The sequence below is a fragment of the Octopus bimaculoides genome, chromosome 20 (genome assembly GCF_046866305.1).
Source record: "Octopus bimaculoides isolate indiv1 chromosome 20, ASM4686630v1, whole genome shotgun sequence".
NCBI classification, from domain to species: Eukaryota; Metazoa; Mollusca; class Cephalopoda; order Octopoda; family Octopodidae; genus Octopus; species Octopus bimaculoides.
The window spans coordinates 14063231-14078709 of NC_142947.1; the positions used below are offsets into that span (position 1 = coordinate 14063231).

The 15479-nt window shown below is 35.2% G+C and overlaps 1 protein-coding gene across 1 annotated transcript in view; it reads left to right on the forward strand.

Moving 5' to 3' along the window:
- LOC106881606 (dynein axonemal heavy chain 5-like) overlaps window positions 1–15479 on the forward strand; it is a 143421-nt gene that overhangs the window by 29868 nt on the left and 98074 nt on the right. Inside the window, exons 3-10 of the mRNA XM_089338035.1 lie at window positions 1707–1794; window positions 4752–4909; window positions 7527–7737; window positions 8154–8317; window positions 10452–10628; window positions 12375–12488; window positions 13844–13951; window positions 14963–15272. Of these exons, the coding sequence (XP_089194161.1) occupies window positions 1707–1794; window positions 4752–4909; window positions 7527–7737; window positions 8154–8317; window positions 10452–10628; window positions 12375–12488; window positions 13844–13951; window positions 14963–15272 (1330 nt within the window). The remainder of the gene's footprint in view (window positions 1–1706; window positions 1795–4751; window positions 4910–7526; window positions 7738–8153; window positions 8318–10451; window positions 10629–12374; window positions 12489–13843; window positions 13952–14962; window positions 15273–15479) is intronic.

Below are 15479 nucleotides of genomic sequence, written 5' to 3' on the forward strand. Positions count from 1 at the left end.
GAAGCCCATTAGTTTGATTGTACCTGTAATTCAAAGATTAAGGGTACATGTGTCTGTTGAATACTCAGCTACTTACAAGTTAATTGAATGGAATGAGCAAGTAACTCATTGCCGAAACTGACATAGATCCATATAATTATTATCAAGCATATACCTGTAGATTGGAAACCAACAATTGGGTGTGGGCTCATGTGTTTGGTGGTCAGGGTAATCCAGGATATGTGAGGTTCCCTTGATGGCCCAAGTTGGAGGTTCTGCTGTATCAGGAGGACTGTATCATTCATGTGATCCCATTTCACTGTCTTGTCTTTTTCTTTCCATTTATCTTTTATGTACTCCCCCACCACAATGGCGCAATGGCCCAGTGGTTAGGGCAGTGGACTCGCGGTCATAGGGTCGCGGTTTCGATTCCCAGACCAGGCATTGTGAGTGTTTATTGAGCGAAATCACCTAAAGCTCCACGAGGCTCTGGCAGGGGATGGTGGCGAACCCTGCTGTACTCTTTCACCACAACTTTCTCTCACTCTTTCTTCCTGTTTCTGTTGTACCTGTATTTCAAAGGGTCAGCCTTGTCACACTGTGTCACGCTGAATATCCCTGAGAACTACGTTAAGGGTACACGTGTCTGTGGAGTGCTCAGCCACTTGCACGTTAATTTCATGAGCAGGCTGTTCCGTTGATCGGATCAACTGGAACCCTCGTCGTCGTAAGCGACGGAGTACCAACAAGACAAGACCCCCACCACAAATTGTGATGTCCCCTCATCTGAGGATATCTGCAACTTTCTGTGAAAGTTTTGCTCTCATTTTCTTTTCTTTCCATTCTCCCTGAGTATTCGAAAATGTAAACATCCTTTTTATTGCAAAAACACTACTGTTGTCTCTAATTGGACACACAAACGAACATCTCTAGAAAACTTAAAAACTTTAATATGTGCAATTTTGTGTGAAAATTTTATCTTTCTTTTCTCCCTGATTACCCGAATATATAAACATACCTTTTATTGCAACAACACGATTAAATGCATGGTAAGAAAAAAAATTAAGAAAGCAAACACCTGCCAGTATATACAAACTGCGCAATTACAAAAACTGTAAACCACAACAAAATTTATAATAAGAAAAGGAAGAAAAACAGAAAAAAATTTAGAAATCAAAAAATTCAATGATGTGAACATCAGTATATATATATATATATATATATATATATATATATATATATATATATATATATATATATATATGTCTATGTATATGTATGTATGCATGCATGTATGTATGTATATGTACATGTATTATTATTTTTTTCTATCAGTAATTAAAAAATCGAACAAGGTGAATTGCTTCTTTTTCAAGGCCAAGGTCAGTGCTCTCATTGATCTCTAGTTGTAGTAAACACATTTGACCTCTACTGACCCAAAGAAAATAATACTATTAACTTTAGTGTTAGTGGTGAGTTAAAACAAGTGGTAAGCTTTGCTGAATCAAAGGTACAAAATGGTCCCAATTTCCTGTTAAGGCAAGTTCATTTCATTTATGGCATTATTGCTCTCTGAGAAAAACTAGGAATTCCACATGGTGTTGTTTCTCTCCCTCAATCGTAAAATACATTGCTTGCAACTTGTGTCATAGGAATCAAATTTTTGTGTAAAAATATATTGGGTCATATTTTGTTACTTTATAATTGTAAAAGGCTTTTAATTTCAGATTGAAATCATCCACAGATTCTTAGAAGCAAATGGCGCAAGGCAACTCATATTCTATTACCAGGAACCAACTGTAGAGAAAACCACAGGTATAGCCTTTGTTTACTCTTTGGATAATGGCTTCATAGAAGTTGCAGAAGTGGGTGAAAGCCATTCTGTTTGTAGAGGTGGGAAATTTTTTCTAGGCATTATAGGATATGTTCTTCATAGGTTAGTTGCATGCAAATTACTTGGGTACCCAGGGTTATTAGTGTTGGTTGTGAGAGGAATGTGAAGGGACATACCTCAGAAGATGGTTTCAGACACCTGTATGTCTTTTTTAGAATGGATTATAAGTTAAAGATATTTTCAGTTAAAGATAGGTTAAAAAGACAGGAGCTCTGACTAGTTAGCTAACCGTAGAATTCAAGAATTGATGGGTGTTGCACCCTGTATGTGTGTGGTGTGTCACCTTGATGAGGCAATGGTCCAATTATTCATCAGCTACTGGAGCAGTGGTAGTTTGGTAAAGGCTGGATTAGGAAGTAAAAAAAGGAGCTCAAAAATATTTAGGGTTTTTGTGTTTTGATAAGGGATATGATTGCTCCTAATATTTCATATTGGTGAAGGATTCAGTTCTGTGGCAACAATGACAGAGTGAGAGGAGTGCAAGAACCACGAAGAGCTGTGGCTTATATTAACTTTGATAAAAGCATTCATGGTTTTGGGGATAACTTTACACTGTATGACATGTTTAACCCCTTGTTTGTAAAAAAATTAAAATGACTACAGTGTTTTACTGTTGAAGTATTGCTATACAAGCAAATAAACAACTGTAAACAACAAGCTGAAGGACAGGACCTTCTCTATCCTTCATTGGCTGTTTTTACAGTTTGAAGAGATCTGGACACTCTAAATAAAGCGTTGTCTGAGCTGTGGATGTGGAAGTCACGTCGACCATGAGAGCTGATGTAAAATCTTCAATGTATGTTTCTTCAGTCTAATCCAAAACGAAGTTTGCTGTGAAAGAACAGAATATATTTAACTGACTGCTGCAATTGCTGAATCTAAAGAGAGTGCTAATGTGTGCATGTGTGTGTGTATGCATGCATGTGTGTGTGTGTGTGTGCATGCATGTGTGTGTGTGCATGCATGTGTGTGTGTGTGTGTGCATGTGTGCAAGTATGTGTGTGTGTGTGTTATTTCTTTACTACCCACAAGGGGCTACACACAGAGGGGACAAACAAAGACAGACAAACGGATTAAGTTGATTATATCGACCCCAGTGCGTAACTGGTACTTATTTAATCGACCCCGAAAGGATGAAAGGCAAAGTCGACCTGGGCGGAATTTGAACTCAGAACGTAGCGGCAGACGAAATATCGCTAAGCATTTCGCCCGGCGTGCTAACGTTTCTGCCAGCTCGCTGTGTGTGTAAGTGCATGTGTAGGAAAGTAGATGGTATTAGTTTTATGAGATGGCTATGTGATGAAAACATTTATTGGAGACAGGACTGATCTAACAAAAGATAAAGATATTTCACATCGTCACGTTCATCTCAGATGTCAGAAAAGTGGATGTAAAAATTTTATTTATTTTCAAGTTGCGTAATAGTTTTTTTTTTTTTTTTTTACTGTGAAAGAATCACTTAAGATTCTTCTAAGTTCTCATCCCAAACTCTTCACTATAATTTATGTTACATAAATTGTTTATTCTGTAATGACATATCCATTTCTTCTGTTCCAACTTTTGTTTAATATGGGATAGAGAATTAAGTGCTGGCTGAAGTGGTGTTAATAATGGTTATTTTCTATGGGCTGAAATTTGGAAATAACTAGAATGATGAAAAATTTAAGTAAAGTCTGCTTCATGACACAGGAGCCTTCCCAAGTTTTCAAGATGTTTAGGATAGAATGCAAGATTTGAACTTAAATCAAACATCAGTGCTCTGTAGTGTTTACATATTCATCAGGTTGTGCTGAAGGCATGCAAAGCAAAGTGTATTATTCAGAGGCACAATGCATCACCAGGTCTGATTTTCAAACCCTCAATCTAAAATGATTGTGAGCATAGTACCTTAATCACTAGGGCATTTGCATTCATTTAGGGATTCTTTTACTTTTTTACTTGTTTCACCCATTTAACTGTGGCCATGCAGGAGCACTGCCTTTTAGTCAAAGAAATGAACCCTTGACTTATTCTTTGTAAGCCTGGTGCTTATTCTATTGGTTGCTTCTGCCGAATCAGTAACATTCCACCCGGTGTGCTAATGTTTCTGCCAGCTTGCTGTCTTAATAGCGCCGTCCCATACACACTGTTTTTAAATCGTGTTTCAGATCAGTCGAAAAATGTTTCTAGGAGGATGTTCAAAGCATTTTTATTGCCTGCCAAAAATTTTAGTGGGCATACATGCACTCTCTGCACCTCCTGTTCCTGAGCCTATGAAGACATTAATAATGAAACAAGACATTGACAGCATTAGTTTCCAGACAATTAACCTTTGAAGTTGATATATTTGAGGCTAATATAATTATTAGCAATATTTTGGGTTTGATGACAGTGGCCTATCTAGAGTATGTGCCACTTGGGGGTGGGGTAGATCATGAGATTGAACCCCGCATCCCAAGTATAAGTAGATACAGGCTTATACAGTAGATCCAAAAGTGCCACCCTCATAAAAGCACAACCTGGGGTGGATTGCCCCTAATCCCACTGGCTACACTACTGTTTGATGAATTCGAGAAATAAAGAGGTGCAAATTTTATGCATTTTAAGATGATATTTTGAATGGAGTATTGCTGTTAAAACAACAGAAAAATTGGGTATTATTACCTTCACAAGATAGAAAAAAATTGTCAACAAACAGCCATAGTCGACAACTTTTTCACCTTGCAAGGGTGAAAATACCCAGTTTTTCTGTTGTTTTAATGGTGATACTACATTCAAAATATCACCTTCTTGTCTGTATTGTATGATACACTGCTAAAAAAAACAACAAAACAAATGTAAGTCTGTTTATATACACACACATGGTTGTTACAATTAAGTTTTAATTTCATCACATCAGATAATCTTCGTCTTGGAGTTCCACTGAATCGAGTGAATCGTCCAACAAAGGCCAAAATATTTGTCACTGATGGTAAAGAATTGTGTTTGAGAGGAACAGGTTTACTATTCATAAAAGTCAACACCTGTAATGATCTCACCGAAGCTAATATTGCTAAGGTAAAGTTAAAATATTGTTAATTATTGTTATACGATGTCTTTTGTCTTTATGTTTTCCTTGCTTCAGTCACTGGACTGTGGCCATGCTGGGGCACCCTCTTGAAAGGTTTAGACGTACAAATCAATTCCAGTACTTATTTTTAAAGTAAAGTCTGGTACTTATTCTATCAATCACTAAGTTATGGGGATGTAATCAAACGTTGGTTGTCAAGTGGTGCTGGTGGTACTGGGGGACAAACAGAAATAGAAAGATGCATGCACACATGCACACAAACACATTCAATGGGTTTTTACAGTTACCATCGGCCAAATTCACTCACAAGGTATCAACCAATCTGATCAATCTGAAGTTACAGAGTCAAACGCAGGTGTTATTCAAATGATTTCAATAAAACCTGTGTTTGACTCCATTTCTTAATTTATTCATGTTATACAAAAGCATTTCACTTAACCCTGGAATTCCTACCTTTATAAGCAGGTTGTGACATCCTTGGCACTTATGTGAATTTTTGCCACCCTGGTAACTATTTATTTATTTTTTTCCTTGTTATTTGTACACATTGAAAAAATATACATACATATATATGTAAGTACAGAGATGTACTTACACAACAAGTAACCTGATCTGAGATTGTATGCTAGAACAAAAACAATTGCAGCGTGGAAGGTGTTTATAAGCCATTTAGAAACACACAAAAACCGTTAGATTCACTTCAACATTTAAATTTAATTTGCCAAAATATTTTTGTTGCTTTGAGACCACGACCTGTTCACTGACAAAGTTCCGTGCTGCATCACCTATATATATATAGGTGCACAGGCGTGGTTGTGTGGTAAGAAGCTTGCTTCCAACCACAGTGTTCCAGGTTCATTCAACAGTGTGACATCTTGTAAAACTAACTACATACGCATCCATTTGTCAATTTCCATAAAGAAATATCATACTTAAGCAGCTAAGAATGTTATAGTTTTAATCTAAAATAATTTCTTTCTGTTATTAGAAAGAAAGCATTTAACCAGTATCATTGAATGAATTCAAAATTTTATTGCATAGTTGCAATTATGTACTATAAATAATGTGCATAATTAATTATATGGAGGATAGTTTTAATGACAATGAATGTAACAATCATTGCTTTGTCACACAGGATATTGAATAATCCCTAAAAATAGTCTCTGCTTAATGATTCGCCAAGACATTGTGTTGTTCATTATATCCTACTTACTGTTAAATTTTCTGCAATGATTCTTTAAACTATCTCATCACGACCATCATTATCATCATTATTTAACATCTGCTTTCCATGCTGACATGGGTTGGATGGTTTGACTGAAAACTGGTAAGCTGGTGGGGCCACACTAGGTTCCAATCTGATTTGGCTAGGTTTCTACGGCTGGATACCCTTTCCTAATGCCAACCACTATTGCAATAAACTATTTTATCTCTGTTAGATTCGTTTAATCTCTTAATTGTGACACACATATGATATCCTCCTTTGCACCAATAATTTTTTTTGGTGCCCACACATATCTTTAGCAGGGGGTCACGAGGAATCTTACAGAAAATTTGGCTTTATCTATACCACTGTTTCCCAGCCTATTTTCCCTTAGGCCCCCACAATAAGTTTCCAGAAAAATCTATGCCCCATTGGTAGTTGGAAAAAAAAAGTATAAGTGCAGTACGTTTGGTGAAGGCATATGGTTTAGTAGCTAGGGGTATTCAGCTCCCAATCATAAGATCATGAGTTCACTTCCCAGCAATGCATTGTGTCCTTGAGCAAGACACTTCATTTCATGTTGCTCCAGTCTACTCAGCTGACAAAAATGAGTTGTATCTGTAGTTCAAAGGACCAACCTATCACATTCTGTGTTGTGATGAATCTCCCTGAGAACTATGTTAAGGGTACACGTGTCTGAGGAGAGGAACGCTCAGCCACTTGCATGTTAATTTCATGAGCAGGCTGTTCCGTTGATCAGATCAACTGGAACCCTTGTCATCATAACCGACAGAGTGCCAGTTATGTTTGATGTAAAAAAAAAAGAAGTTTTGGACCCCACGCCCCACTACAATTTTCCCAGGCCCCATTGGTGGGGCATATGCCCACATTGAGAATTCCTGATCTTTATTATAACCAGCCAAAAATGATCAGCAGTCCAGTTAGCAGTAACTCAATGCAAGATTTTAGTAATTAAAAATAAAACATAATTTTTTATTTAAATTTAATTTGTCAAAATATTTTTGTCACTTTGAGACTGCGACCTGTCCACTGACAAAATTCTGTGGTCAGTGAACAGGTCGTGGTCTCAAAGCAACGAAAATATTTTGACAAATTAAATTCAAATGTTGAAGTGAATCTAACAGTTTTTGTGTGTTTCTTAAATGGCTTATAAACACCTTCCACGCTGCAATTGTTTTCGTTCCAGCCCATGATCTCAGATCAGGTCACTTGCTATGCAAGTACATCTCCATAAGTTTTTAGAATAACCAAAAATATCATTGTTTCTATTTTTTTTCTTCTTTTTCTGGTAATTGTGTTAATTGTTATGAATCTTAATCAATTAATTGACTTTTCCTGATCTTCAATGTCCATCAATGTTTTGTTTTTCTTCCTGACAGGAAGTTAATTATATGCAGTTACATGCGAGTGGTTCCAGTGAAAGTAGCAACACCGTCTTGACTTCCTTAGAAGCATTGTTATCCAATATTTTCATCCCAGCAGCTTGTAACCATCAAAATGGCTGGGGTGAGCTGGACACACAACAGCAAGGACAAAAAATACAGAATAACTTTTATAACTCAATGTCTTCTTTTGTTTCAGTATTGTCAGGTATGCACCCCCGGTTTCTATTCTTATAATTCCAAAAAGCAATGGAGATAAGCTATAACTCTGGAAAATTCTTCTTCTTCTTCTTCTTCTTCTTCTTCTTCTTCTTCTTCTTCTTCTTCTTCTTCTCCTCCTTCCTCTTCTTCTTCTCCTCCTCCTTCCTCTTCTTCTTCTTCTTCTTCTTCTTCTTCTCCTCCTCCTTCCTCTTCTTCTTCTTCTCCTCCTCCTTCCTCTTCTTCTTCTTCTCCTCCTCCTCCTCCTCCTCCTCCTCCTCCTTCTTCTTCTTCTTCTTCTTCTTCTTCTTCTTCTTCTTCTTCTTCTTCTTCTTCTTCTTCTTCTTCTTCTTCTTCTTCTTTATGTTAATAAGCAAATAAATTTACATCTTTTTACAATTCTGTATGTTAAATATCATTTGACAGGTGCCCAAGATAGTCTTGGAGAAAAGGTGACATTGCAACATTTCAAACCAATGAGCAGTTTGCAAACATTCACAGCTTCTGGGTATGTGGCTATTGCCAATAGTGGTGAAGCATTGGAAGAAATTGAAAACATCATTAAAATTTGGATAAAGCAAGTTGAACAGGTGTGTTTCATTCTTTGAAAAATAATGATGTTGTTGTGTTCATTATGTGAGCCAGACTTCGAAAATATTACCGTTATAAGCTCTTTCATAGTGTTACTTGTAAATAAAAGTTACGTCTGAAAGTAAAAGACAACTTTATATAATCGTTTACACTGATGACATGGTTTGCAAATAATTCAAGTCATACATTTCAAAAATCATCTCTACAGCTATCACTACCTTCACCATCATCATTGCTTTCACCGTCATCACTGCTATTAGATACAATGGTGGGAAAGACAGTCATTGTCATCGTTGTCATCATCATCATCATCATTATTGTTGTTGTCGTCGTCGCCACCACCACCACCTTCATCATCATTCTTGCTATCATATTACTACCATTATATTTTGATGTCAATTTTTCTAAACAATCTCTCCTTTTCTAAACAGTCTAGAACCATTAGAGATCTCTTCTAAACATTAGTGCAGCAGATGTTTTCGTTACAAACTAAGAAATATTTTATACCCAAGCAACTCTTAACTATATATATATATATATATATATATATATATATATATATATATATATATATAGTTAAGTCACTTGAGAACGCTGTAGCAACCAAATTGTTTGTAGTTCAAAATGGCATGACGTAACAAGGAACACATTTCTTATATAATTTTACTTATTTTTTTACCCCACTTGGGGTAATTTACCCTAATTTGCCAACCCCTGGTCTAATGACTGAAACAAGTAAAAGATAAAAGATAAAAAAAGTAACATATAAAGTAAGAAGTTAGAGAATGAATTTAGCTCAACTTTAATATCTATTACAATTGTTTCTGTGCCACTGCATTGTTGAATTATAAATTGTATTGACTGTATTGAGTGATGAGTATTGGATATATTGGGAATGCAATGTTCTCCAATGTTCATAATAAATTATGATGATAATAAATTATGCTAACCAGGATTCTAATCAGTAAATAGTCAATTTAAATTAGTGTACGTTTATCTTCTGTAAGACAATGTAATTTGTAGTTTAAATGTTATGGAAATAGGATATAATTTGTGAACCATATGAAAGATGTACAACAAGAAGTATATCACTAAGAGTTCAGTAATTGGACAACAGGGAAACAGAGAGATTGTGTGATTTTAAAAGAAAAATAATTGATGAGCAGCATGTTTTGACATTACTTTTTCTGCTGCATATTCAATTACTGAAACTAAAAGCCATTGGCTAAAATGAGTTCCGCGTACAAGATTAAACCACAGTTGTTAGTCATAATTTATTATTTAATAAGGGTAGCATGGTGGGTTGTCCAAATTATTAGAACATCAAATGACTTTATGATATTTGTTCTGAATCTTTTCAGTCTGAGTTCAAATCCCAATTGGGTCGTTTTACCTTTTATCCCTGCAGGGTTAATAAAATGAAATATCTGTCATGAATTGGGGTTCATATAATCACCTGTTCTCCTTCGAAGAAATTTCTAACCAGTCATTCTGTCAAGATTGATAAAATAAAGTATATATATATATATATATATTTCACAATCACTCAGTTTGCACTGCACAGCACCTTGGGCAAGTGACTTTTACTATAGCCATGGGCCAACTAATGCATTGTGAGTGAATTTGCTAGGCAAAAATACACACACACACACACACTTTATATATATATTAAACGACGACGATATATATATATATATATATATATATATATATATATATATATATATATATATATATATAAAGTGTGTGTGTGTGTGTGTGTGTATTTTTGCCTAGCAAATTCACTCACAATGCATTGGTTGGCCCATGGCTATAGTAAAAGTCACTTGCCCAAGGTGCTGTGCAGTGCAAACTGAGTGATTGTGAAGAAAAATTCTTAATCAATCACACAACCATGCCTGGAAGAACTTATCAGTGAAGCTTTATTGCTGGTAAGTCAAACATCAGACTAGGTAATTTACAACAGTTAGCTTTCTCTATCCATGTTACATGTTTCTTTGATTCTCCTAGGAACTTAACCATTTATCAATCTAGGGCCATTAAAGTATGCACTTGGGATTAATCCAGTCAACTATATTTCTACTTTACAAAATTGGGCTTGTTTTTGTTCTAAAGAAGAAATCCCTGTTTCAGGTACTTGCAGAAAGTGAACAAATGCGGAGGGAAGCTGATGATATTGGTCCACGCGCTGAACTGGAACACTGGAAACGACGCATGTCTAAATTCAATTATTTGTTAGATCAGATCAAAGGTGAAGAAGTGCGAACTGTTCTATGTATACTCCAAGTGGCCAAATCAAAATTCTTAAAGGTAAAAATTATTTGACATTTTCATATGTATTTTTATTTAGTTATTTTTTTCTTTTCCCTTCTTAGTCTTAATTTTAAAGTACCTCATTCAAATATTTACCTGTAAACACCTTCTTTGCCTTAATTTTGAAGTCCTTCAGTTAAACATTTACTTGTTAACACCTGAGCTTTAATTTTGAAAATACTCCAATCAAATATGCATCTGTTAACACCTTAGTCTTTATTCGAAATCCTTTGTTCAAATATTTGCTTGTTAACACTTCTTAACCTTAATTTTAAAGTTCCTCATTCAATTATTTACCTGTAAACACCTTCTTTGCCTTAATTTTAAAGGCCTTCAGTTAAATATTAACTTGTTAACATCTGAGCTTTAATTTTCAAAGTACTCTTTAATCTGTTAATGCCTTTATAATCTTTATTCTAAATCCTTTGTTCAAATATCTGTTGTTATTGCCCTCTTTACCTTAATTTTAAAGCCTCCTTATTCAAATATTTTCTTGTTATCACCTTCTTTGCCTTCATTTTAAAGTATGCTAGTCAAATATTTACCAGTGTGATCATCTTACAATGAAATTATTTCATTTCTTACACATTTCAGAAATACATTTCAAACACTGCTGTGTTAAATTACAGCACAAAAGCTGTATCAACTCATCAGCAGTTAACTTAGAACTGGTGTAATGTAATGTAACGTACTGTGCTTTACACTAAATGGTTATGTCCTGTCACTAGCTTAGCTAGAGTGTGTGTGCCGCCTGGGGCAGCCCTTCTGTTTGCCACTCCCAGACCCCACAAAAAAACACATTGTCTACAGCAATAGCCTACAACAGGATGAAAAGTGCCGCCCCTTTAAAAGTGCCACCTGGAGCAGACTGCCCATTCCGCCTCCACCTCAGCTATGCTAACATGTCCTGCTCAGTACAAAGCACAGAATACCAAAGAATATAACCCTATAGATCGTAGTTATACATATATTGTTGCTGTTGTTATTTAGGTCCATATCAGCCTTGGACAAGCAGACTTATCTCCAAAGTGATTCCAGCCATGACCATCTCAATTTTTTTCCAGGTGTAAATACCTAAACTATATTATCTGGTATCTTCTTTTCTGGAAAGAAAAAAATACAAAACAAAAGCAAATGATAGGGCATATATTGAGGAAGATTTAGCTGTTATTTCTAGTAACTCAACCCATCACACTGAAGTTTCTTTTAATTCATTTATTTGATCCATATAATATAAGCAGTGAAGGCACGTGACTTAGTGGGTAGGGTATTCGGTTCGTGATTGCAAGGTCATGAGTTCAATTCCTGACGATGCTTTGTATCCTTTCGTAAGACACTTTATTTCACATTGCTCCAGTCATTCAGTTGGTAAAAATGAGTAGGCCTGTATTTCAAAGGACCAGTCCTGTCTCTTTGTGTCATGCTGAATCTTCTTGAGAACTACATTAAGGGTACACATATCTGTGGAGTGCTCAGTCACATGCACATTAATTCCACGAGCAGGCTGTTCCGTTGATTGGAACTGGAATCCTTGTCATAATAACTGACAGAGTGCCAAATCAGAATAATATAACCGATTTACTATTTATAAAAATGTATTAATTACGAAACTCATTGTTATATAATTAAACAGAACAGTATTTTAACAGTCTCAACAGAACAGTATTTTAAAATAGATCAAATTCGTGTGGTATTTTTATGTAATTATTTTAATTAAATAAATTTAAACAAACTATATTTCAGATTTGGCAGGAACTTGATCGTAAAATCACAGATGCTGCCAATGAAGCTCGGGACAATGTTAAATTTTTGTATACTTTGGAGAAATTCTGTGACCCTCTCTACAATAGCAATCCAGTAAGTAAGACCATATTCAATTCCCATTTTATTATGTTTTTAGAGGTTACTGAACATATTTCTAGACATTTCATATACATATATATATTTATGCATGTATGTGTATATATATATATTACCAGCATGGTCACTACTACTACTACAACAACCAACAAAAAATGCTCCCACGTGGACTATTGACACCAGTAAGGAACAATTATGAACTTTTCATTTAATTTCATTTTTTTAAATATGTATTTTTGATAAGGTTCGTTTTTTCAAGAACCGAAACATGTTAAAAATATCTCTGACAAAATTATAAATTAAAATTCATTTTTTATATATTGGCGTTTCCAAACTTCTTTTATATATATATATATATATATATATAATTGTTAAAGAGGACAACAAACGTTAAGTGTTAAGGCAAGGCAAACATCTCAAGTCATATACATTATTATTACTGGAGAAAATTTCTAAGTTTTGCAACTGTTTCTGGGATATCCCAGAGTAATCGTTTAGATCACCTGTGAACTAAACCCTCATACTTTGTATGTATGAATGTCCACTAATATTACTAGTTACTAGTTATATATATATATATATATATACTCACATGCCCATGCACATACACACACATACAATTATACAAGTTTGTTTTATATATATATATATATATATATATATATATATACACATATACGTACATACATATATACCTATGTAATGGGTGTCCATAAAGTCTTGGTGCAATGCTACAAACTGACTTAATTCCTAAGCTTGAACTATTAGAACTGATAGAGAATACGGTTTTTCAACAAGTCATGGCAGTTTCTAAATGAGAAATTCCTTAACAGATGGATTGGAAAAGGTGGACTGTTACTTTGGCCTCCACATTTACCAGATTCGACTCCATTGGGTTTCTTTCTTATGGGGACATGTGAAAAGTATTGTTTATTCAATTAAGCCTCGATCTTTAGAAGACTTGAAAACAAGGGTAACTGATGTGATTGAAAGTGTTACTGAAAATCAGTTGGAAAATGTTTTCTGAGAGCTACAGAATCGTATTTCTCTTTGGTGGAAATGTTGAAAATTAACATGATGAATAAACAATTTACGTCATTCTTCTTTCTTATCCTTTTTACAGATTAATTCTACCATGTATAATTACGAAGATACAAGTATTTTAAATTGCACCATGACTTTATAGACACCCTATATATATATATATATATATATATATATATATATATATATATATACACACACACTTACATAAATACACTCATCCCACAACACACACATCTGATTCCGGATACCAGATATAACTGTGAATTATCACAACTAATATTGAATGATGACTCATTTTCTTTCAGGTTGGTATGCTGGCTGGAATTGCAGGTCTAATTAATGGCATCCGCATGATACATAGTATTTCTCGCTATTACAATACATCAGAAAGAATGACTTCCCTTTTTGTAAAAGTAAGTAGGGAATAACAACAAGCTTTTTAATAATTTATTATTGCAAATTTACTTTCATTTGGCTTCACTGAAGAAGTGACAAGGGACCGGGAGATGTGGTGATTTGCTGTACTTGTGTGCATGCGTGTGTGTGTGTGTGTGAGTGTGAGTGAGTGTGTGTATGTTTGTATGTGTGTGCATGAGTACATGTTGATGAATTAAATTTGATTGGTGGAAAATGTTTTAAAATGCTTTAGTGCCATCACAAAGAAACTTCTGTAAACTCAATGAACAACATGATAAAGCGTGTCTAGCAACCACAACATAGTGATCTCCAAACTAATTACCGCCTTCATTATCTAAATCTAATGTTCCCTTGTGTTTGCACGGTTGATCATATTAGCATTATGTGTAGAACCTCAAATAACATGAAGTTAACAAAAAGTTTATGCAAAGCCACAACCAGATCACCTTTTGCAGGAGCAATCACTGAAAGGTGAAGATGCGTGGCGTAGTGGTTAGGGTGCCACACTCATGATCACAAGGCAATGGTTTCGATTCCTGGACCATTTGGTTTGTTGTGTTCTTTTATAGCAAAACACTCATTTTCACATTCCTCCAGTTTACAATCAGCTGTAAAATGAGCAACTTTTCAATGGCTGGCAACCTGTTCAGGAAGAATGTTGGGGATCTCAGTCGCTTATATGCCAGGGAAACTGTGTAACTGCCCCCTATGAGTCCTAGGACTTGTGACAGTAATGGTCCAGAGGTTGTTGATGACGATGATGATGGTGGTAGTGGTGTTGATGATAATGACAATAATAATAATGATGATGATGATGGTGATGATGGTGATGGTGATGATGGTGATGGTGATGGTGATGATGGTGATGATGATGCTTTTTATGTGCCACCAACACAGGTGTACTTACAGGATGTCAAGAATTCAAGAAACATCTTATTTCTTTACCTTTAGTATGTACACCTGAACCTCTGAAATTAAAGTTTTTTTCTTTTCTTCTCAACTCTCAGGTAACCAATCAAATGATAACTGCTTCTAAAGCATACATTACCTGCGATGGTAGTGAGACAGTATGGACACAGCCCACCGACTTATTGATGAAAAAACTACACGATTGTATCATGCTTAATGATACTTACCAAAAATGTTTCCAACAGACCAAAGAAAAGCTGGAGAAACTGCCACATGAGAGACAGTTTGACTTCTCGGGGATGTACATATTTGGGAAATTTGACACATTCGTAAGGAGGCTTAGAAAAATTATCGAAATGTTTGAAACTATTGAACTTTATTCTAATCTGTCGACATCTAAAATTGAAGGTAAGCTAATCAGTTGTTACTTCAAAAATGGCAATTATTAAAGGATAGCAAAACATTTCCTATGTTTCCATAGGTGAGGCATAGCTGTATGGGAAGAAGCTTCCTTCACAAACACATGGTTCTGGGTTCAGTCCCACTGCATGGTAACTTGAGAAAGTATCTTCTACTATAGCCTTGGGCCAACCAAAACCTTGTGAGTGGATTTGA